The 24,944-nt window shown below is 41.7% G+C and overlaps 3 protein-coding genes across 3 annotated transcripts in view; all 3 read left to right on the plus strand.

Annotated features, from left to right (window-relative positions):
* The first annotated feature begins 1,564 nt into the window (after positions 1-1,564).
* On the plus strand, positions 1,565-8,710 carry LOC137284013 (ethanolamine-phosphate cytidylyltransferase-like). The gene is made up of 8 exons (XM_067815674.1): positions 1,565-1,591; positions 2,570-2,696; positions 4,529-4,605; positions 4,876-4,953; positions 6,733-6,798; positions 7,196-7,261; positions 7,656-7,744; positions 8,617-8,710. The coding sequence occupies exons 1-8, from the start codon at positions 1,565-1,567 to the stop codon at positions 8,708-8,710; spliced, it is 624 nt and encodes a 207-aa protein (XP_067671775.1).
* A 3,590-nt stretch (positions 8,711-12,300) lies between these two features.
* On the plus strand, positions 12,301-14,836 carry LOC137285178 (macrophage-expressed gene 1 protein-like). Its single transcript, XM_067817419.1, has one exon. The coding sequence runs from the start codon at positions 12,332-12,334 to the stop codon at positions 14,516-14,518; it is 2,187 nt and encodes a 728-aa protein (XP_067673520.1). The 5' UTR covers positions 12,301-12,331; the 3' UTR covers positions 14,519-14,836.
* A 6,935-nt stretch (positions 14,837-21,771) lies between these two features.
* Positions 21,772-24,944, plus strand: part of LOC137285181 (macrophage-expressed gene 1 protein-like) — a 198,697-nt gene continuing 195,524 nt past the window's right edge. Inside the window, exon 1 of the mRNA XM_067817423.1 lies at positions 21,772-23,983. Coding sequence (XP_067673524.1) covers positions 21,793-23,979 — 2,187 coding nt within the window. The 5' untranslated portion in view covers positions 21,772-21,792 and the 3' untranslated portion in view covers positions 23,980-23,983. The remainder of the gene's footprint in view (positions 23,984-24,944) is intronic.

Below are 24,944 nucleotides of genomic sequence, written 5' to 3' on the forward strand. Positions count from 1 at the left end.
TTTCAACTTTATAGGTTGAATTGGCATTTTTTATTGTTTCGGTAAGTGCATACCGAAAGGTACCAGAATCAGTAAAGTTGTGTTTTACGTTGCATGTGACCTATAAATTCAACTCCCACATAAAGCTTACTCGTGGTGATATTGTTCAGTAGTTCACTTTCAGTGTTCTGTCATTGTTGTGCCAAAGGTTATGTTAAAGTGATTTCTGATGAAGCTGGTTGTAAGGTGTTGAACGTTTACAATACATTACCTTATTCATTGACAGCAAGTGTAAGCGTCTGGATGGCTTATCTACCACAGACATTGTGGAAAGGTGAGATTTCCTCGCATACGTATATACATGTTTACATATATCCCGGCGGTGGCCCACGTAGGGTATGAGACAGAATGGGCGTCATAACAGACAAAGGAAACTTGTAAATGGGATTGGATGGACCGTCTGTGAAACTTGGTTGATTACAGTATATGAATGGACTACGTACAGGCGCTGTGTTACTTAATGTTGAGTTTGCATCTCGCCCAGAGTCAGAACAGACACTTATGATCACCATTTGATGAAACATAACCTTTGTCATAATATACATCAAACATCACATTGCCTAGCAACACTTTTCTCAGTAGAGAGCCGTCACACTTGCTTACCGTGGTTTACTGCACACTTGTACATGAATAAATGGGTAATAACAAAATATTACACTCGAACAAGTGTGTCATGACTTCTGCAAATTATGTATTGCCCTCGGTCTTTCTGAGGCAATGCGAAATTTCACACTCGTTTTGTATAAGTCGTATGGAACATTTGCTTGTGTAATTATCTGTATTAATATCATATGCGCCTCCTTCACCACTGAATATATTCTACTGAACATGTATATAGCAGCATACACGTAATTCAAGCACACCGACATAACGTTCCCAACACCCTTACCATTGCCAGGCGGAATATGATGCTACCAGGTTTGATTTGACTCCTTGTTCAGGTTGACGAATTTTGAATGTCGTGTTTCTGGTTTTGCTTAGGCGTGAAGCCAGCTTGGACCAAGCGACATCGTAAACCAAACATCCAGTACCTTTCCCACAAATATAAGAACCTGGAAAAGTCACCACAAAATACTGATCGTTTGTTAAACAATTTTCATTCTGGGCTCCAAAGTGACGAAACAAATCAACAAGAATGAAGATTTTTATGGATATCAACTTCTTTATGTGAGAACACAACGTTTCGGAGTTAATGCTTAGTCCTTCATCAGGTGATTGAGAAAGGGATACAGAGGTGTATTTATATGTACAGGTAAAACAATAACAAAGTAACAAGTGGAATGAGTTAACGAAAGCTGGAAGCCAGTATAAACAAGCACTGATAGGAAGCCGATAGTTATAATAACAATGATGGAAGCCAATGGTAATGCATTACAGTTGATTGGATATGTTTACATAACACAGATACGGGGTAAGGACGATGTACATGATTGGGGATAAGGATGGAAGCCAATGGTGATACATTACGCATGATAGGATGATGTACATAACACACGATAGGGGGTGAGCATGTTTACATGATTGCATGAGGGTTGATGATGTACAAACACAAGTAGGTGAGGATGTACTCGGGTAGATTGGCTATACATGAATTACATTCAAAGAATTCAAATCAACAAGGTTGGTCTGTCAATTTCATGTGACCGTGCAAAATTTGGTTTTGCTGTATTCATTAGAGTTTGTGTCAATCAGCAATTTATCGGTCTCAAATGAAATCAAACAGACTGCAGTTGAGACCCGGGTTAAATATGGGCTTCAGCATGGTCCTTGTCGTTAAAGGCTATTAACGGGATCGAGTGGTCGGGTTCGCTGACATGAACGATGCATGTCATCATATCCCAGTTCCGTGCATCGATGCTCATGATGACAATCACTGCATTGTCTGATCCAGTGTCGAGTACTTGCAGACCGCCGTCATATAGCCGGACTATTGTTGTGTGCCGTGTTAAACAACAAAATAAACTATGCGATGTTCACTTAAACACAATCCTGCTTTGTGCAAAACAATTATGTGTAGAACCCTTTGTAGCATTCCGCCTATATTCACAATACAGTGAAGTCATATTATGAAGACTAGACTGATCTTTTCACAGAATTTTGCAGACGACCACACCGGTTCCTAGCACCCATACAGAGGTAACTGGGACATGTCTGAGTAAAGATGTTGTTCAATGTGTTTGTGTGCGTGTTAGGATATGTCTCTGTGAAGATGTTCATTTGTGTTTGTGTGCGTGTGCTGATATGTCTGTGTGAAGATGTTGTCAACTTGTGTTTGGATATGTGTGCAGAGGTGTCTTGTGTGGAGATGTTCAATTGTGTCTGGGTGTCTGCACGGATATGTCTCCGTGCGTAAAGATGCCGTTCAATTGTATTAGAATGAGTGCGCGGAATTGTCTGCGTAAAGTTGTTGTTCAGTTGTGTTTGCATGTGCAAATATGTCTGTGTGAAGATGTTGTCAAATTGTGTTTGTGTGAATATGATCGACACAATATATTCAGTCAGAATATTTGAAAACGTTTCATGTTTGCAGAAAGTGGGCGGCACTGGTGTGTCGAGTTTCCTGGCTTCGACCAGCCTGATACATGAGTTCAGTGAAGGGAACACTCCTCAGCCTGGTGACAAGGTCGTGTATGTTGATGGCGCCTTCGATCTCTTCCGTATCCTCTAACATAGGTCAGGTCCTCACTTTCGAGACATTCACATGGCATAGCTCACATTGACATCAAACGGAAGGTTATGAAGTGGCTCATTAGCGGCAGCGTGTATCGTTTGGTGCACACGTGATGTCATTGTTAGCCATAAACATGTTACATATTCACCTCATAGCAACAGGAATATGATCCTAGATTAAGATCTCCCTATCTTTGTGTCTAAATCTAGAGAGTCTATACTGATGGAAAAAAGGAGTATCGCTACACTCGCTACACCCAAGTTTTACGACAGAATCTATATTTAATCCCAGTTTCGTGTGCGTCATGTCGTGTGCGTCTTCACGAGAAATCATTTTGTAGCCAAACTTTAATGTGTTCAAAAGAGTATGGTCATTCTAAACGGGTAACACGCTGGATAGTTCTAATTTATACACCCAATCCATAAATACAGTATCTACTTTCAGAAACAGATGACACAGTCACTATCTTGTGTAACGTCCGCCCACCAGGGTGATGTTTAACACTCCTCGCCATTGAGTGCACAAGCAGGTGAATCACATGTTGGGGAAATCGCTCCATTCCTTCTGGAACGTTTGCTCAAATTCTTCAGTATTCTGGATCGGCGGATCTCACTGACGAATATTACGCCCCAGAATGTTCCAAACATGCCCGATACGGTTCAGATCAGGGCCTTTGGATGTCCATGGAAGGGTGGTAATGGCTTCTTGATGCAGGAAATCAATGACTGTGCGTGGCCTGGCATTGTCATCCACAAAGATTGGCCTTGTGTATAGGAGATGATTATCAAATGGAGGCACTACATATCTCTTCTGGATTTCCCCGTGGTATCTCAGTTTTCCTGTCACTGTGACAAGCCGGGGTTTGCAGTCATACGACACACAGTCCTTTACCATCAAGGATCCTCCGCCGAATGGAACTTCTTCCAGGATGTTCCTTTAAGCTTAAGTCATGTTCCTCTGCTGCTGAACTTGCGTCCTTCCCACAGCAACAAACGAGCCAAATCGTATGTCGTGTGAGAAAATGGTCCTTAATCCCAGAAGCCAGATGACGACCACGGCACCATGGTAATTCTGCATCCACGAAGGCCCTTGTCAACAAAGGTCGTCGGACAGATCTTCTTGCCTCAAACCCTGCTGTTTTCACTTGAATTGTGGTAGCAATTGCCGGTTTACCATTGGACTTGGTGCAAAGCGACATCGCCGAACAAGTTTAAGGAGGGCTGCGTCTTGTCTAGCTAAAGTCTTGCGTGGTCTGCCTGAACGATGCAGATAATCTACATATTTTGTGGCGATATTTCCTCACTAGTCGACTATTTGTTGAGGGGTGGTGATCTGTTTGCCTGGCAGTTTATCTAATTTACAACCCAGCATCAACCCTACCTATAAGCTGCCATGTTTTTGTATGAGGGCGTGGAGTCATCCCGCAGATGACATCCTTACCTTGTCAGCTTACTGACGGGGTTAACCTCTGTGGTCATGTGGACAAGGAGTCCGACTCCAGATCAGAAGGTCCGTGGTTCGAAACCCAACACGGGACTCGGACATTTTGTGGCCGCTATTATTGGCGTCCAAAGTGGGGTCCACGACCCCGAGATTAAGAGTCTCGTGCTCTACCGACTGAGCTAGTTGGTGAGTTGTCTCACCCCTCGGCCGTACACAATCTCATACTGATTTGTTTCGTTTGAGACATATAATAGGTTATTATTTTCATTTATTTCATAATGTTGGCATAATATTTATGATATTCAGACGATAAACTACTAGGTTATATGCTATATGCCATGTGCTATATCATTACATACCTTGACTTCAGTGAAGATGCAGGCCACATAGACTTCCTGGAGAAGGCCGCAGCAGAGGGTGACTTCCTCAATGTAGGAATATACCCAGACTCCGTCAGTATTAATACACCAATATTCCATGAGTACAGTTCAGAACATTCTTAAGAACGATTATTCTTTTAATTGCTGTTTACATAAAAAACAGCATCACTACAGCTTATTTTGATGTTAAAATTTCATAGTTTATTTTTCAATATACTTCTGGTTTTGCATCTGTAGCTGAAACAATGCCTAAACTCTAAGCAAATCCCAGGACAGTTCTTGACACTTCATGAAGTCCTGCCATTGTATTAATGATCCATTTATTTCCCATGTCTGTGGAAGACCGTGAGCAGCTGCCGGGGTTCTGGCTACCCACTGATGAACCTCCATGAGAGGACGCTCAGCGTCCTGGTCTGCAAGGTGAGACCACAGTGACCTAGTGAGTCATTTCGGTTCTCTGATAGTTGTATTTCTGTTATTGGAGTGTCACGTGAATGTGATAAAACCTATGCTGGCTGTGACAGCTGCACCTTCAATGAAGTTGTTCACTGGTCACGTGGGGGCCATGGGTTGATGTACCTCTAGTTTTTGTTTATGATCCCCGGGCCCGAACACCTCAACGTTAATTTTGAACTGTTTGAAGTATGGGTATCGAATCGTACACTTCAGCTAGCCTGTGTGAATCAAACGATTCGAATCTTTCATCTTGCTGATGTTTCCCTTGGGTACTGCCTCAGTAACGTCACTGCGCCTTTCTTAATATTCACAGGGACTACATTTGAACGTTTTGTCAAAATGTATTAACTGGAATGCACGTTTATTTGTAGCCATCGGTAGATTTTGCAGACGACACAAGAAAAATACAGATTTAGAGTTATCTCCCTTCTATCGATTTGCATTCGTAAAACATCGGTAATTTCCATGCATCATGCTTGTTTCAAAGTTACCGAAGGTAAAGATGTACTACCGCGAAGTACTACCAATGAGTAGCCATTGACAGCGGGGTACATTGCAGTGTATCTCGCTTGTAAGTGGTGGTACATTGCAGTGTATCTCGCTTGTAAGTGGTGGTACATTGTAGTGCATCTCGCTTGTAAGTGGTGGTACATTGCAGTGCATCTCGCTTGTAAGTGGTGGTACATTGCAGTGTATCTCGCTTGTAAGTGGTGGTACATTGCAGTGTATCTCGCTTGTACGCGCTTGTAAGTGGTGGTACATTGTAGTGTATCTCACTTGTAAGTGAGTGAGTGAGTGAGTGAGTGAGTGAGTGAGTTTGGTGTTACGCCGCTTTTAGCAATATTCCAGCGATATCACGGCGGGGGACACCAGACAATGGGCTTCACACATTGTAACCATGTGGGGTTTCACTTGTAAATGGTGGTGCATTGAAAATAATAGAGAAGCGCTTAGCCAATCAGAAAACGACATTTATGTGTGAGGTAAGATAAGAGACAGTGTATGTGCTGCCAGCAAATCATCCAAACACCCAAGAAAGTTCAGTTTATCTACAGACAGAGGAGTAGGTCTACACGTGATTAACTGTTAGGCGTTCTCCAGAACAATACCAGCATGACGACGTTATATAAGGATATATACAATGGTCTTCTAAAGCCCAGCGTTCTATTTGTCATGTACATCTGAAAATACGCTGCTCCACTTTGCTCAGAGCTGAGCGAGTGAGTATTGTTTAACGCCGCTATTAGCAATATTGGAGCAATATCATTGCGGGGATATGAATTTCCACCTCTGCACCCATTTCGGGAATCGAACCCGAGCTTGTTGAGCGAACGCTTTAATCAATGGCTACCCCACCGTCCTCTGCTCAGTATTGTGCACAGTGACATTGCTGCTTCATGTGCATGTACAGTTTCCTGCTCGTTTGACACTACGATTGTCCTCGAAATGTAGAGAGGGCCAAACTGGGTCGTTTCAGCCATGTTTAGAAGAAACCTAAAGAAGATTGATTGTGAACTGACATACATACTTTGACATTGTTCTGTGAGGGCACAGGTAATCGATTGTGTTATATTTCAAGAAAACAATTGAAATCTATTGGGTTTTGCTTTCATATAAGTAGACGCCATTGGATAAGCCACACAAAATAGTGTTAAACATGCGAGATATGAATGTGTCAATACGGTTACAAATTTCATAAATATCTTATACACCATATGTAGAAGTTGAAATATTTGTTTTCAGTACGTATCAGACGTCATTATGGGAGCTCCATATGTCGTCACCAGTGAGTTCATGAAACACTTCCAGGTAAGTGTCCGTCACCAGGGAGCTCATGAAACACTTCCAGGTAAGTGTCCGTTACCAGGGAACTCATGAAACACTACCAGGTAAGTGTGCGTCACCAGTGAGGTCATGAAACACTCCCAGGTAAGTGCCCGTCACCAGTGAGGTCATGAAACACTCCCAGGTAAGTGTCCGTCACCAGTGAGTTCATGAAACACTCTCAGGTAGGTGCCCGTCACCAGTGAGGTCATGAAACACTCACAGGTAAGTGCCCGTCACCAGTGGGGTCATGAAACACTTCTAGGTAAGTGCCCGTCACCAGTGAGGTCATAGAAAAACACCTTAGAGGAACATTTTCATTAGGGACAGGAATATGAGCGTTATATGTGCATGTGTACCAATGGGTGGATACTGTTTTCAGGTGGAGGTTGTGTGTCACGGGACGACGCCGATGGAACTTTGGCCTGATAGAGTGGATCCCTACAGGGTAGGTCATATCACGTGATACATGCCTGGCATGAAAGGGTATAGTTAACTTTCTGACTCATCCCAAAAATTCTCTTCTTAAAGTAATTCATACGAGTAAAAGAAAATAATTATTAAAACCTGTCCTCCACAAATTGTAGACATTTGTTTTTACAATTGTATATTTACGCTCATACCTTTAATCAAAATTGCAACATTTTAGATATACGTTGTCCCCCTGTGTAGTGTCGAGGGACGACTTCATCCTGATATATTAACAAAGCTGCCCACACCATCCCACATCAGTTACACATTAGATGAGTAACAACGAAACCCAAGTGCCATATTTTGATGGAATCTATTCCCGTAAACGTAATTTACTTCTTCCAGTCTTACACCTTCTTCTCCCATCGCAGGAACCAAAGCGACTTGGCAAATTTCGAGTGATCGACAGTGGCAATGAGTTGACCACCAAGGTGATTATAGCGAGGACACTGAAAACCAGGTTGGTTTTAACATGGAGAGACGTGAGGTATAAAATGATTTAACTCTGTACCTCAACTGGTAAAATGATCGGTGGATTCAACACACTGTTCGCAATACTTCAATTTGGCAACTGACCATCAGGGCCTGATGCCATCTGCAGGCTTTAAAATCTACAAGCCCTGAATGGAATCTTCAGGCCCATTTTATCAAACTAATAAAAAGTTGGCTACACTTTATACACAATTTCAGACTGTTTTTACAAGATCAGTTAGTGAAGCCTATGGCGCAGAGAGAAGTTTTCATTTGCTAAAGACTTGGGTTTACTGTCTTATGCTTAAAGCGACCCATGAAGGTCCCGGGATAGAAAAGGCCTTCAGCAACCCATGCTTGCCATAAAAGGACTGTTCCTGTCTTAAGGGGTGACTAACGGGATCAGGTGGTCAGTCTCGCTGACTTGGTTGAGACATGTCATCGGTTCCCAATTGCGGAGATCGATGCTCAAGTTGTTGATCACTGGATTGTCTGGTCCAGACTCGATTATTTATAGAACGCCGCCATATAACTGGAATATTGGTGAGTGCGACGTAAAACTAAACACACTCACTCATTCACTATGCGCAAAGCACTGAAACGCCAGGCAGTAAAATTATTAGTTATCGTAACAGGAAGAATCATGGATGATTGGCGAACGTTAATATTGCAAAATATTATGTGAAAGAATCTAGTTAGCCCGAAACAATAACAACCGGCGCTGGATCTCCGGGCCGGCAATTATTTGATTCAACAAAAAATTCATATTTCGACTCGAACTGACAGAGAGAATGAAAGGGGTGGGGTAAGAAGGAAGTCTCATATTTGAGGTCACATTGATCTTCCGCGTTCCTTTGTCAGACTGGTGTTTGAAGAGCGAAACTTGAAGAAGGAAGCTAGAGAGAGAAGTATAATGACCAACATTCAGGGCTTCACCAGCATGTCCAGTCAGTAACGTGTACTACCACAATACAACCCTGTTGTACGATCCACACGACAATATTCAGTCACTGGCTGTAAACGTTCCTCCGTCAAATGTTGCCTTCACGACATAGATAAACAACATAATCCAGAAATATGTTTTCGCCCTGTAAATAATGTATGACCGTTTCATAAGGGCGATGACGCAGATTTACACCACACTGACATTGCTTCTTACATTGCTCGTCAAACCGACATTTCAGTCAGTTGTGACCAGGTTGTTTCGCTGAGACAAGTCAGTGAAAGACAGTAGGACAAGCTTCAGGAAAGTGAAGTGATCAAATGTTTGCATATCGTTGTTAAGAATCATAAAGATAATGGTCAGCTATGACAGAAAGACATGCCGTCAACCGACTCGCAGTCTGATGACCTTGTCCATTAAGTTCCCTAACTGGACATGTTTCTTGGACACTAGTATGAGTCTACCAGAAAGGAATTAGCAATTGGGCGAATCTGGAATTAGCATACTTAAAAACGATAAAACGAAACAATATGAGGAAATACTACACCGCGCATCCTAGGTTAATTATACGTTGTGCCCAAATATAAGTTGATAGTAATACAATATCGTGTCCCAGATATCATGGAATTGCTCTTAAGAATCAGTCAGATATAACGACAAGGAAGGGCGGTAGATAACTTCCTTATCACGCTTTCAAGAAACCTGGGACTGGATTCGATGTCCTCATGTAAAAAGTCACCTTTTTAAAGTTGAATGTCGGAATGCCACATAATTGTTTCACTGAACAAGTGATGATAAAAGCTGGAAGGCTGTGATCTGTTAACAGTTCATGCTGAACCTTTTAGCTAATATTTTGTCATCATTTTCAGTGAAGAGCATTGGTGTAGTCAAGTCAGCAAGGCGTGCGTTCATTACGTTTAAGACGCATGTTCGATTCACCTAACGTCTTGCGCCCGTGAAGGTCCGAGTTAGAATTGATATTCAGTAACCCGTAAGAGGCGAGTAACGGTATCGGGTGATCAGACTCGCTGGGTTGGTTGACACTGTTATCGGTTCCCAATTGCGCAGATTGATGCTCATGCTGTTGATCACTGGATTGCCTGCTTCACACTCAGTTATTTACAGACAACCGTCATACAGCTGGAATATTGCTGAGTGCGGCGTAAAACTGAACTCACTCACTGGTGCTTTATTGTTACACCCAACGCTGTTCTATTGCTAAAGACGGCATAAAACATTTTTAGGGAACTGGTCAACGACTGCGTGAATCATGTTTGATGTTATGCCTTGCTCTCTGAATCTACTGGGCGTAGGTATTGGGTATAAATGAACCATGTGAAACTTTCGATATTTTGTTCAACAAAGATCATAACAGAAAAGTAATGGCCAATCTAGTACATTATTGAAATACCTGTACATTTTACCTGTTTAATGAAAATATCATATTTTTTTAACCATCTCTAAATCTTCACTTTACATTGTGTGTTCATTTGGCATTTCTGCAATATCCAGTTTATTCATGTACATTTGTGAAGTAAATACCGTACGTGTGACAGTCTCTTCACTGACGTCACGCTCAATTGTTTGATGTCGTCACCGACGACTAAATACAGAAATAAGAAATAATGGTTTATTAGGCCAAAGTGATATGTGGAAACGTGATATATAATCACATGGCACTTTTTATGTTTCACCATATGGGTAATAAAGAAATATACTTTCACTGTGACGTCACGTGTTACCAACGGTCTTCCAGCCTTAAGTTATCGATCACTTATTTCCCTTATGTTAAATAGAATGCTCATCTTGCCAAAACAAGTGGACATATTGCAAGGCCAACTGTGCTGTGGTCGTGTGTAAATATAACGTCATCCGAAACTACCGGATCAGCGAGGTGCAAACTACCCTTTTCCCACACACTGAACCTAGTCAGTATTAGATCGATATCAATTTTAATACGATAATTTAAAACACATTTGAAACATAATAACCCATTGCTGGAGTTCACTGTCAGTCAGGATGTAATATTGTGAACACATGCAAATTCCTCATATCATTATAATTCATGCACAGTTCATGTTGTGAATATCTCTATACACTGTTAACATGTGAAACATGAAATGAAGCTTGTGTGCCTAAACCACCGCATACACAGTGGACATCTGATGCATATCGACTACACACCCGCGCGCGCACGCACGCACGCACGCACGCACGCACGCACGCACGTACACATCACCTTCTCACATGCACAAACACAAACCTCGCATGCACAGAAAATGACGAACACATACAGACAAGTATGCATACATCGACACACATATACACTTCAGGCCATCGAAACAGGATTGTGATACCATTGTACTCTTGAAAGGGAAGGTTCTACTTCAGTAAGTAAATATACTTGGTGACTTTGTTCAAACCTTTGTGATGAAATTATCGGTCAGAGTCTGATCATTACCTTCCTGTTATATGCTGAGAATACAGTCTCTGATATACTGAAAACATTATGTCATGCGTTAACGCATAACACAATATGTTCATGCATTCAAAATATGTTTAAAATGATGTAAGACGTATATATATTCTCTTACATATTAAAAATATGTCGTTAGGTGTTGAAACATTCTGTTACATATCACTATACATTCTGTAATATCTTTAAACATAGTGTTTCCGATGTTATACCACACATGAAATAGTGTTAGATGTTAATTAACACTGTTAGATGTCAATACAAGCTGTTACAAAAAATACATTCTGTTACAGGTACATACATCCAGTTACATGTTATGTGCATCTGGTTTGTCCGTACAAAAGACTTTCATGTGATAATGTCACCTTAAGCTGACACGACTCGAAATGTCCTCCCCAAACTCTCTTTTCTACACACGTCAAAAAGAAAACAAATACTTTTCAAAATATTTTTCATCGAAGTCATCAAACCAGATCTTGACCCTTTTTCTATACCTAATAAACTTAACTGAATATCAGTGACTTTGCTGTGACCAACACACGATATGTGGTCATCGCTGATACAATGTCAAACTTGCATCCCAAGTAACAAGTTTTAATGGGAAGGATAGGACGATTGTGTTTACTCTTGTTCACCCGAACTTGACCTCAAAGAAATTGTCTAATAGGCACAACAATGATGATTTCACCTGAAGAAGAGACTTAGTATCTGTCTCGAAACGTTGTGACCTTGCATAATATAGAAGTTGAACCATAAAGCATTTTAGTTTAGTTTGACCAATGATGACGTATGGCATCACGACTGAAGACTCCGTATTGTACTTTGTGCCTTAGCCCTGACTGACTGTGGGAGTGTACCCGAGTCTGCTGTCAGGAACACAACCCATCTGCCCCTCTGGATAATGCAGAAGACTCCTCGCAAGGCTAGGCTGCCTCTTAGTGGCATTCGTATAACCTACTCTGTAAATAATAACGACAACAAAAACAACAACAAAAATGTCTTTTTTGTAAATATTTGTACTATTCATACAAACTGCAATCAAATATCATAACTATTTTGGGAACAGGAAGCATTTCAGCGACGATGTCATAATATTATCGTGTGATCTGTAAGGAAATAAATCACTCAAAGCGTTGTTGGCGAGGTGGACAGTCGACATGTTGAGCTTCGTCCTCGTCGTCAGTGGTGTAGCCAGTGTATTGTGGGGCGAAGTGCTTGCCTCTGGAAACAAATCTGAGTTTCCCATAGGTGACGTTCGAGCGTGTTACAGAGATAACAAAAAACTTGAGCGTTTTGAGGTTCTGCCTGGTCAAGGCTGGGACAACCTGCGGAACGTAGACGCCGGCCTCGTTGTCGTCTACAACTACTCCAGGTGTCGGACAACTGAAGACGGTCGTTACCTCATTCCTGATACTGTCAACACCATTCCTTTGAAGACCAGTAAGCTGAACGTTTATGCTGAACTAATCTCTCACTGGTCCAACTATACCAGTACCACGGCTCACGGTGTAAACGTCGACGCGGGCCTTAGTTATGACTCGGTGAAAGTTAGTGGTAAATTTTCTTCCGGCTATGAGAGTGTGAAGTCCAAACAGATAGGTGACAGATCTTACACAACCCGAGTCCAACTGAGGTACGTTCGCTACACGGCCAAGCTGCAACCCGATGCCGCTCTTCATCCCACGTTCAAGTCTCGTCTGCTCAGTATCGCGGGAAGTCTGCAACTGAACAAGACGGACCAAGCACGCTATGACAGTGAACTTCTTGTGCGGGACTTCGGTACACACGTCATCACCAATGTAGATGCCGGTGCCGCCTTGGTTCAGGAGGACCAGGTGTCTGCGGAATTTGTGAACAGCAGAAAATTCTCGAAGAGTCAAATTACGGCTGGAGCGAGTGCTTCTTTATTTGGGATTTTCAGTGTCGATGTTTCTTATCATTCTTCTACGTCTAATGAAGTGAAGAAAGCATATGAAGAGCACAGATCCTCCTCTCAGATCGACACTTTAGGAGGTCCTATGTTCAAGGCCTCCAACTTCACAGCCAACGACTGGACCAACGAGGTTGACCATGAACTGGTGGCCGTGGACAGGTCTGGAGACCCTCTCTTCTACCTCATCAACTCTGTCTCACTTCCCGAGCTACCCAACTCCGTTCTTTATCAACTTCAGAACCTTGTTCGGGAGACAATCTTGCATTACTATGAGTTTAACACATACAGGGGATGCACTGAACTGGACTCGCCTAACTTCAGCCCTGCAGCCAACCTGGATGACGGAACGTGTAAAAGTCCTTACACTAATCTGACATTTGGTGGTGTTTTTCAAACCTGTAGCATGTCCTCGGGCTCAAACAACGGTGATCTCTGTTCTGGTCTCGACCAAGTGAACCCAAAGACAGGAGGACATACCTGTCCAGAAGGGTATGAACCAATAGAACTTCACACAGGACGCTTGTCCAACTCGAAGTCGGTCCACTCTTGTCATTCCTGCTGGCTGTTCTTCAAGTGTTGCCATGACAATTATTACCACAGCGAAGCAACCTACATCATGCATTGGTGTGCAGCTACGGGTTCGGTGTCTCAGGAATCTGGTTACCTTTTCGGAGGCCTGTACACGTCACAGCTTAACAACCCTCTCACTCAAGGAAAGACGTGCCCTGTCAACTTCTACACTCTTACCCTGGGGAAGGACCTCCACATCTGTATCAGTGATGACTACGAGTTGGGTATGAAGTATTCCATGCCATTCGGAGGTTTCATCAGCTGTACAAGTGGCAACCCCCTTGCTATGAATCCTAAATCCGAGGGTAACAAGAACTCGGCCTTGCCATCACTTCACTCATTCTTCCAAAAATCCAAAAGCTGGCCTAAGCACTGTCCCAAGGGCTACAGTCAACACCTGGCTTACGTCGATCAAGGCTGTGAGATCAACTATTGTCTTAAGGCGGGTTCCCTGTCAGAAATCGGACTTCCCAAAATTCGTCGGCCGCCATTCCAGTCTGCTCCGCTGTTGCTCCCAAGCACTGAAAATCAGGTGGTGTTTGACCCCTTGACCCTGACTTGGCGTAAGAATCAAGAGGCAATGCAGTTCATCAATGCACAGGGCGGTGAGGCCAGTTCGTCGTCTACCGGAAGTGGTATGTCTGTTGGGGCAGCAGCTGGAATCGCAGTGGTGGCTACTCTCGCTTGTGTCGTCATCTCCACCCTCATCATCGTTCTTATCAAGCGGCGTCGGAAGTCGTCGTCGGTATACCACAAGCTTGCCATCGATGACCCCCTTCTGTCTCCACAAAATAACTATGGTTCAACCGGAAGTGATACTGTCAATGTAGACGTAGAGTAATCTCCTTGGAGGTCAAGGTGATTTTCATTTCTTTTACAATGAAGAACGAGTTTACATGGACATGGATTTATAGACAGCTGCCTGTGAAGTACATGTGTCCAGCAACTACAGCTATATACAACTAATATTGACTCTTCTATTGTGAACAATTTGTATCCTGTAAAATATCCATTGTGTGCTTTGTCACATTAATACGACACTTCACTCTTGCAAAGCCATGACGTCATCATGGTTATAAAGGGTTCGTGATAAATGATATCCTCTGCGTACAATGTAAACTAATTCCCATTTATAACCATAAAATGATATTGTTTTGAATTTCTGTCTTATATGTTTGTTCAACGACAAACTGTGAAATACCTTCCTGAGTTGATATGATTTCACGTCGCGTTCAGTATTATTAATGGAATAATGTGCAGTTTGGCTATACGTGGAATGGTTTCAGAGCAGTAGACCCGCATAACCTCGGGTTTTCCTTCCATATTAACCTGCCACGTCATGATAAAACTTGAATACTGTGAAATCATAGAGGCAAAGGAAGGCTCACCGCCTTTACACAGTAGACGACCGCACCACTCTCTTCCTGTCATAAGTGACCAGAGATCTTGGTAGATTAGGCGTGCAACACTTCGATAACATTTTGGTTGTTAGACAGTTAGGTAGGAAAGGCTGAAGCCAAAGTATATGCATGCCGAGAAAGCCATTATTCCATTTGTCTGCGTACAGGTATCAAGTCTGCAGGTCATTACTTAATGTGTCGGTGAGACAACTTTCACATCCTGGCTGCTATGCACAAGACTGTTATACAAAAGCTGTTTCCTGCTCTATTTCGTGTTTGTATTAAATACTATTTGCACAATTTAAGAAGCTACGATGAAATGAGATAGGCGTGTCGCACTCGACACTGTTCACATTCCCATTCCATCATACCACACACATTCCCATTCCATTACACTGGACACATTCTTATTAAATCATACTTGACACATTCCTATTCCATAATACTGGATACATTCCAATTTAATCATACCAGACACATTCCAATTCCGTCATACAAAACACATTTCCATTCCATCATACCAGACATATTGGCATTCCATCATACCAGTCGCATTTCCATTCCACCACACGACACACATTCCCATTCCATCATGCTACACATATTCCAATTCTGTCATGCAGGACATTTCCTTTCGATCATACAAGACACATTTCAAATTCCATAATGTCAGACACATTCCCATTCGATCATACCAGACACATTCCCTTTTCATACAAGACTCATTTCCTTAATAGTATACCAGTCGCATTTCCATTCGACATACTGGTGACATTTCCATTCCATCATACTGGACACATTCCATCATACCTGACACATTCTCATTCCATTATACTGGACACATTCCATCATACCTGACACATTCTCATTCCATTATACTGGACACATTCCATCATACCTGACACATTCTCATTCCATCATACTGGACACATTCCATTATACCTGACACATTCTCATTTAATCATGCTAAACATATTCCTATTTCGTTAAAAGGGAGACATTTCTATTCCGGACAAATTCCTACTCATTATTCTGGACACATTTCCATTCCATCATACCAGACACATTTCCATTCCATCATACCAGACACATTTCCATTCCATCATGCCAGACAGATTTCAATTCCATTATACCACACACATTTCCTTTCCATCATATCAGACAGATTTCAATTCCATTATACTAGCCACATTTCCTTTCCACCATACCAGAAAAAATTCCATTTTATCATACAAGAGACATTCCCATTCCATCATACCAGACATATGATCATTTTATCATACTGGACCCATATTCATTCCGTCATTCTAGACACATTCCATTTCCATTTCCATTCCATAGACACGTTTCGATTCCATCATAACAGACACACATTTTATTTCCACCATATCAGACAAATTTCAATTCCATTATACCAGACGCACTTCCATTTCCATCATGCAGACACATTTTCATTCCATCATACTGGATACATTCCCATTCAATCATACCAGACACATTCTCATGTCTTCCTACTACACACGTTTCCATCACATCAGACAGATTTCAATTCCATTATACCAGACACATTTTTATTCCACCACAGAGACACATTTTTATTCCATCATACAAATACATCATAGAAGACACATTCTCATTCCATCATACTGGAGATAGTTTCATTCCATATAACCCGACACATTCTCATTCCATCATACTGGAGATAGTTTCATTCCATATAACCCGACACATTCTCACTCCATTATACCAGACACATTTCCTTTCCATCGTATCAGACAGTTTTCAATTTCATCATACCAGTAACATTACCTTTCCATCATACCAGAAAAATCTCCATTTCATCCTACCAGGCAAATTTCTATTTCATCATACAAGACACATTCCCATTCCATCACACTGGAGACATTTCCATTCAATCATACCAGATCCTCATTTCATCATACTGGACACATTTCCATGCCATCATAATATACACACCCATATTTCATCATGCTGGACACATTTCTATTCCATCATAATATACACACCCATATTTCATCATACTGGACACATTTCTATTCCATCATAATATACACACCCATATTTCATCATACTGGACACATTTCCATGCCATCATAATATACACACCCATATTTCATCATGCTGGACACATTTCCATGCCATCATAATATACACACCCATATTTCATCATACTGGACACATTTCCATGCCATCATAATATACACACCCATATTTCATCATGCTGGACACATTTCTATTCCATCATAATATACACACCCATATTTCATCATACTGGACACATTTCCATGCCATCATAATATACACACCCATATTTCATCATGCTGGACACATTTCCATGCCATCATAATATACACACCCATATTTCATCATGCTGGACACATTTCCATGCCATCATAATACACACACCCATATTTCATCATACTGGACACATTTCCATGCCATCATAATATACACACCCATATTTCATCATACTGGACACATTTCCATGCCATCATAATATACACACCCATATTTCATCATACTGGACACATTTCCATGCCATCATAATATACACACCCATATTTCATCATACTGGACACATTTCCATGCCATCATAATATACACACCCATATTTCATCATGCTGGACACATTTCCATGCCATCATAATACACACACCCATATTTCATCATACTGGACACATTTCCATGCCATCATAATATACACACCCATATTTCATCATACTGGACACATTTCCATGCCATCATAATATACACACCCATATTTCATCATACTGGACACATTTCCATGCCATCATAATATACACACCCATATTTCATCATGCTGGACACATTTCTATGCCATCATAATATACACACCCATATTTCATCATACTGGACACATTTCTATTCCATCATAATATACACACCCATATTTCATCATGCTGGACACATTTCCATGCCATCATAATATACACACCCATATTTCATCATACTGGACACATTTCCATGCCATCATAATATACACATCCATATTTCATCATACTGGACACATTTCCATGCCATCATAATATACACACCCATATTTCATCATGCTGGACACATTTCTATGCCATCATAATATACACATCCATATTTCATCATGCTGGACACATTTCCATGCCATCATAATATACACACCCATATTTCATCATGCTGGACACATTTCCATGCCATCATAATATACACACCCATATTTCATCATGCTGGACACATTTCTATGCCATCATAATATACACATCCATATTTCATCATGCTGGACACATTTCTATTCCATCATATAAGACACATTCCCATTCCATCACACTGGAGACATTTCCATTTCATCACACTAGATCCTCATTCCATCATACTGGACACGTTTCCATGCCTTCATAATAGACACATTTCCATTCCATCATACCGTACACTACCAGAATCTGACCCTGTGAAGAACGCGGGGAAGTACCCGTTACGCACTACGATTCATCATATGCATTATATCAGACACAAAAACGTGAGAAGCCCTGCAGTTACCCAATGTGACACAAATGGAATATTGCTGAAAGCGATGTAAAACCTGACTCACCCACTCACTTGATTCACTCTTACCAAATAATGTTTGTCATGAAAACTGGTTGATACAGTCACCGCTAAATAGATAAAGACCGTTGAAGTAGCCTCCGTGAGGTGACTGTTTTGCAGTTGCAATATGATTTCAGTGATAATGCATAGACAATCTTATCAGAACGGAAGTGACCTAGACTTAGATCAAGTGAACAAAGCATGCCATGTTTCTGTTGTCACGTCGGTTGAAGCGTTGCGAGGTGGGATAAAATGGGATAATAGTATTGCGCTGAAATTGGCTTTCCTGGACAAGAGTGTGGATGTTGCTGGTTGTAGTATTGCGGGTTCAATACCCTAGTCAACTATACCAGCAATTTACATTGATACTCAGCCTACTCGTGGTGACACGATAGTTTTGTGGTTGTTGTTTAGCAGCTGTGTGTAAATACTGTAAATACTGTCTGTAAATACTCGAGTCTCAAGCAGACAATCCAGTGATCAGCATAATAACAATCGATCTACGCAAGTGGGTCAGTGAGACTGACCAACAGATCTGGTTAGACGCCTCAAACGACAAGCACGTAATAGTAATAGTAACAGTAATAGTAATACCAATAGTAATAGTAACAGTAATACCAATAGTAATAGTAATACTAACAGTAACTGTAGTAATAACAGTAATAGTAATAGTAACAGTAATACCGATTGTAATAGTAACAGTAACAGTAATAGTAATACTAACAGAAACTGTAATAGTAACAGTAATAGTAACCGTAACAGTAATAGTAACCGTAACAGTAATAGTAACCGTAACAGTAATAGTAACCGTAACAGTAATAGTAATACCAATAGTAATAGTAACAGTAATACCAATAGTAATAGTAATACTAGCAGTAACTGTAATAATAACAGTAATAGTAATAGTAACAGTAATAGTAATACCAATTGTAATAGTAACAGTAACAGTAATAGTAATAGTAATACTAACAGAAACAGTAATAGTAACAGTAATAGTAATAGTAACAGTAATATTAATACCAATAGTAATAGTAACAGTAATACCATAGTAATAGTAATACCAATAGTAATAGTAATACTAACAGTAACAGTAATAGTAATACCAATAGTAATAGAAACAGTAATACCAATAGTAATAGTAATACTAACAGAAACTGTAATAGTAACAGCAACAGTAACAGTAACAGTAATAGCAACAGTAACAGTAATAGTAACAATAATAATAAAAGTAATTGTAACAGCAGTAGTAGCAGTACTAGTAACAGCAACAGTAATAGTAACAATAATAGTAATAGTAACAGTGATAGTAATAATAACAGTAACAATAATATTAGTACTAATAGTAACTGTAATAGTAAGAGTAAGAGTAACAGTAACAGTAAAATGAACAGTAATTGTAATAGTAATAGTAACAGGAATAGTGCGCTTATATGGTGAGTCTGACCAACAGATCCGGTTAGGTGCCTCGAAAGAGAAGCACGTAACAGTAATAGTAATATTAGTATTAAAAATTAATAGTAATAGTAACAGTAATGGTAATAGTAATAGTAACAGTAACGGTAAGAGTAATAGTAATAGTATTATTAACAGTAACTGTAGTAGTAAGAGTTATAGTGATAGCAATAGTAATGGTAACAAGAATATTCTGACTATATGGTGAGCCAGACCAACAGATGCGTTTAGTCACCTCGAACGAGAAGCAGGTAATAGTAACAGTAATAATAATGTAATAGTATTTGTAACAGTAACAGTAATAGTAATAGCAACAGTAATAGTAATAGTAATAGTAACAGTAAACAGTAAACAGTAAACAGTCCGCTTATATGGCGCACATATCCAGGCACATTGTCTGCTCACGGCTCTCCGTACATATTATCTCCGGTCCTGTGAGGCGCAATGAACTATTAGACAGACGCCTTACCACCGTGCTGCTGGGTTGATTAAGACCATTTCTAACCCGGATCTCCACGGGTACGACATAATTGGTGGTTACTTAACTTTGTAAATAGTTTTTACTTTATTATTGTTGAATTCATGACCTTTACGCGACTTCCAATCGGAACAGCTGGAAATACCCTCCTCATATTCACAAGGGATTTTGACATGGGTTCAACTCTTACAGAAAAATGGTCACTGCTGTTTTGAAGTACCACCATTGTTAGAGGCTATTTCGAACACGTCATCCACGTGAACATCCCATGGACCATTCAAACTTGATGTCGTTACCCAGGGCCCTGTTCATCATAATGATCCTATGGCAGGTGTACTTATAAGTGTATGTTTAAGTATGGGAGTTGTGATCGTTTTGAAGAACGGGGCGCAGTTCAGCTTTAAGTTGTACCTAATTGGCAGGTTCCCGTGCAACAAATAGGCGTCTTTCCATGTTGTCTATTATCACGACTATCTTTATTTGAACATGATATGGTTTACTGGATGAGAAAGGAAAAGTTGGGCGATTTGATCACACTTAACCCGGACAACCCTCCTTCTAGAAATACGCGACCTTGATCAGAATACGACTATTCTATCCTTGACAGTGATTCTCTCTCTCTCACTTTCTCTATATTTCTCATTCTCCCTGTCTCTCTCCTTCTTTCTCCATCTCTGCCTGTATGCCGGTCTCTCACTCTCTGCCATATATACACACACTCTCTCTCTGTGAAGCAGTCGCCCGGGTTGTTCACATAACGCTCGACCGTGGCGGCTGGCAGTGGCGTCACTTTTCCTACTGAGGCTGTCCGTGGGGATTCCCCATGTTTCTCAACACACTTCTCGCTTTTAGTATAGTTAGTAACGTGTGGAAAATATTTCATAATGAAACGTTATAGTTTCCATTACATGTTCAAGAGCTGTACACCGTCTATAACTTCTTGGGGTAAGATGCGTCACTTAACAGGGTCCTCACTGTTTTAAATGAGACGTAATTATTCTATACACAATGCCATCGCACTTCCTTGATGGATGTTAGTTGGACATTGACTGGCTGTGGGCTGAGAAAGTGAAAACGGGTTTTCCGTGAGGTTGTGAAAGCACGTGACGAGTGGATATGATTAAACATGCGGTACGATGAGGAAGTAAATCACAACGAGAGAGGGTGTTGAGATCGACAGTCAACATGTTGAGGTTTGTGTTCGTCGTCAGTTGGGTGTACAGTGTATTAGCAGTCGCAGTGCTTGCCTCTGGAAACAAATCTGAGTTTCCCATAGGTGACGTTCGAGCGTGTTACAGAGATAACAAAAAACTTGAGCGTTTTGAGGTTCTGCCTGGTCAAGGCTGGGACAACCTGCGGAACGTGGACGCCGGCCTCGTTGTCGTCTACAACTACTCCAGGTGTCGGACAACTGAAGATGGCCGTTACCTCATTCCTGATACAGTCAACACCATCCCTTTGAAGGCCAGTAAGCTGAACGTTTATGCTGAACTAATCTCTCACTGGTCCAATTACACCAGTACCACGGCTCACGGTGTAAACGTCGACGCGGGCCTACATTTTGACTCGGTGAAAGTAAGCGGTAAATTTTCTTCCGGCTATGAGAGTGTGAAGTCCAAACAGATAGGTGATAGGTCCTACACAACCCGAGTCCAGCTGAGGTACGTTCGCTACACGGCCAAGCTGCAACCCGATGCCGCTCTTCATCCCACGTTCAAGTCTCGTCTGCTAAGTATCGCGGGAAGTCTGCAACTGAACAAGACGGACCAAGCACGCTATGATAGCGAACTTCTTGTGCGGGACTTCGGTACACACGTCATCACCAATGTAGATGCCGGTGCCGCCTTGGTTCAGGAGGACCAGGTGTCTGCGGAATTTGTGAACAGCAGAAAATTCTCGAAGAGTCAAATAACTGCTGGTGCGAGTGCTTCTTTATTTGGGATTTTCAGCGTCGATGTTTCTTATCATTCTTCTACGTCTAATGAAGTGAAGAAAGCATATGAAGAGCACAGATCCTCCTCTCAGATCGATACTCTAGGAGGTCCTATGTTCAAGGCCTCCAACTTCACAGCCAACGACTGGACCAACGAGGTTGACCATGAACTGGTGGCCGTGGACAGGTCTGGAGACCCTCTCTTCTTCCTCATCAACTCTGTCTCACTTCCCGAGCTGCCCAACTCCGTCCTTTATCAACTTCAGAACCTTGTTCGGGACACAATCTTGCATTACTATGAGTTTAACACATACAGGGGATGCACTGAACTGGACTCGCCTAACTTCAGCCCTGCAGCCAACCTGGATGACGGAACGTGTAAAAGTCCTTACACTAATCTGACATTTGGTGGAGTTTTTCAAACCTGTAGCATGTCCTCAGGATCAAACAACGGCGATCTCTGTTCTGGTCTCGACCAAGTGAACCCAAAGACAGGAGGACATACCTGTCCAGAAGGGTATGAACCAGTAGAACTTCACACAGGACGCTTGTCCAACTCGAAGTCGGTCCACTCTTGTCATTCCTGCTGGCTGTTCTTCAAGTGTTGCCATGACAACTATTACCACAGCGAAGCAACCTACATCATGCATTGGTGTGCAGCTACGGGTCCGGTATCTCAGGAATCTGGTTACCTTTTCGGAGGCCTGTACACATCACAGCTTAACAACCCTCTCACTCAAGGAAAGACGTGCCCTGTCAACTTCTACACTCTTACCCTGGGGAAGGACCTCCACATCTGCATCAGTGATGACTACGAGCTGGGTATGAAGTATTCCATGCCATTCGGAGGTTTCATCAGCTGTACAAGTGGCAACCCCCTTGCTATGAACCCTAAACCCGAGGGTAACAAGAACTCGGCCTTGCCATCACTTCACTCATTCTTCCAAAAATCCAAAAGCTGGCCTAAGCACTGTCCCAAGGGCTACAGTCAACACCTGGCTTACGTCGATCAAGGCTGTGAGATCAACTATTGTCTAAAGGCGGGTTCCCTGTCAGAAATTGGACTTCCCAAAATTCGTCGGCCGCCATTCCAATCTGCTCCGCTGTTGCTCCCAAGCACTGACAATCAGGTGGTGTTTGACCCCTTGACCCTGACTTGGCGTAAGAATCAAGAGGCAATGCAGTTCATCAATGCACAGGGCGGTGGGGCCAATTCGTCGTCTACCGGAAGTGGTATGTCTGCTGGGGCAGCAGCTGGAATCGCTGTGGTGGCTACTCTCGCTTGTGTCGTCATCTCCACCCTCATCATCGTTCTTATCAAGCGGCGTCGGAAGTCGTCGTCGGTATACCACAAGCTTGCCATCGATGACCCCCTTCTGTCTCAACAAAATAACTATGGTTCAACCGGAAGTGATACTGTCAATGTAGACGTAGAGTAATCTCCTTTAAGTCAAGGTGATTTTCATTTCTTTTACAATGAAGAACGAGTTTACAAGGACTTATGGATAAGTACCTGTCTTCAACAAAACGTGCCTTAAACTAATGTCGATTTTCTGGTTGTGAACAATTTGAATCCTACTATATGAGGTGAAATAATACGCCACTTTACTCTTGCAAAGCCGAGACGCCATCGTGGTTATAAAAGGTTCGTAATGAATGACACCCATTGTGTGCAATGTAAAATAATTTCCATTTGTAACCATAAAATAATATTGTCTTGAATGTCTGTCGTAATTGTGTTTCTTCAACGACCTCTCTACATCTGTGAAATACCTTCCTGAGTTGATTTCACATCGCGTTCAGTATTAGTGGTGGAATAATGTGCAGTTTGGCTATACTTTGAATAGTTTTACCGAAGTAGACCTGCATAACCTCGGCCTTTACTCACATATTCACCTGACATGCCGTGATATTATGTGAAATTATTGAGGTTGAAGTAACGCCCACCTTAACCAGTAGACGATCACACAACTCTCTTCCTACAATAACTGACCAGAGATTTTGCTGGATTAGGTGTGCAGCACTTTAGCCCCTCACGTCTGTGAACATGATGCGGTTAGAAAGTCAGATGGGGAGCGGTGAACCAAAATTATTCAGGTTTATACACCACTCCAATTGTCGGTGTTGATGTATGAATACATTTGGCCTGAAGGCCTATACACCAAGTGATGAGGTTGACGCGACAATACACGTGTGATAAAGACCATTTCTCCACATGTTGAGTTGACGCGTCAATACCCGTCGTATAAAGGCCCAGGTTGAGAACATGATACATACTCTTCGTATAAAGGCCATTACTCCACATGTTGCGGTTGATAACATGATACAAACCCTTCGTATAAAGGCCGTTACTCAACATGGTGGGTTGACAACATGACACATACCCGTCGTATCAAGGCCACTG

Source organism: Haliotis asinina, chromosome 5 (assembly GCF_037392515.1).
Source record: "Haliotis asinina isolate JCU_RB_2024 chromosome 5, JCU_Hal_asi_v2, whole genome shotgun sequence".
In the NCBI taxonomy this organism is placed as follows: Eukaryota; Metazoa; Mollusca; class Gastropoda; order Lepetellida; family Haliotidae; genus Haliotis; species Haliotis asinina.

What these genes read in the sequence shown, in the direction of transcription:
- LOC137285178 (XM_067817419.1), top strand. Translation starts at nt 12,332, where the DNA reads ATGTTGAGCTTCGTCCTCGTCGTCAGTGGTGTAGCCAGTGTATTGTGG.
- LOC137284013 (XM_067815674.1), top strand. Translation starts at nt 1,565, where the DNA reads ATGAGGGTTGATGATGTACAAACACAA. An exon ending in TTGATGATGTACAAACACAA is followed by an intron (nt 1,592 to 2,569) that starts GTAGGTGAGGAT and finishes TCATGTTTGCAG; the next exon opens with AAAGTGGGCGGCACTGGTGT. An exon ending in AGTTCATGAAACACTTCCAG is followed by an intron (nt 6,799 to 7,195) that starts GTAAGTGTCCGT and finishes TACTGTTTTCAG; the next exon opens with GTGGAGGTTGTGTGTCACGG.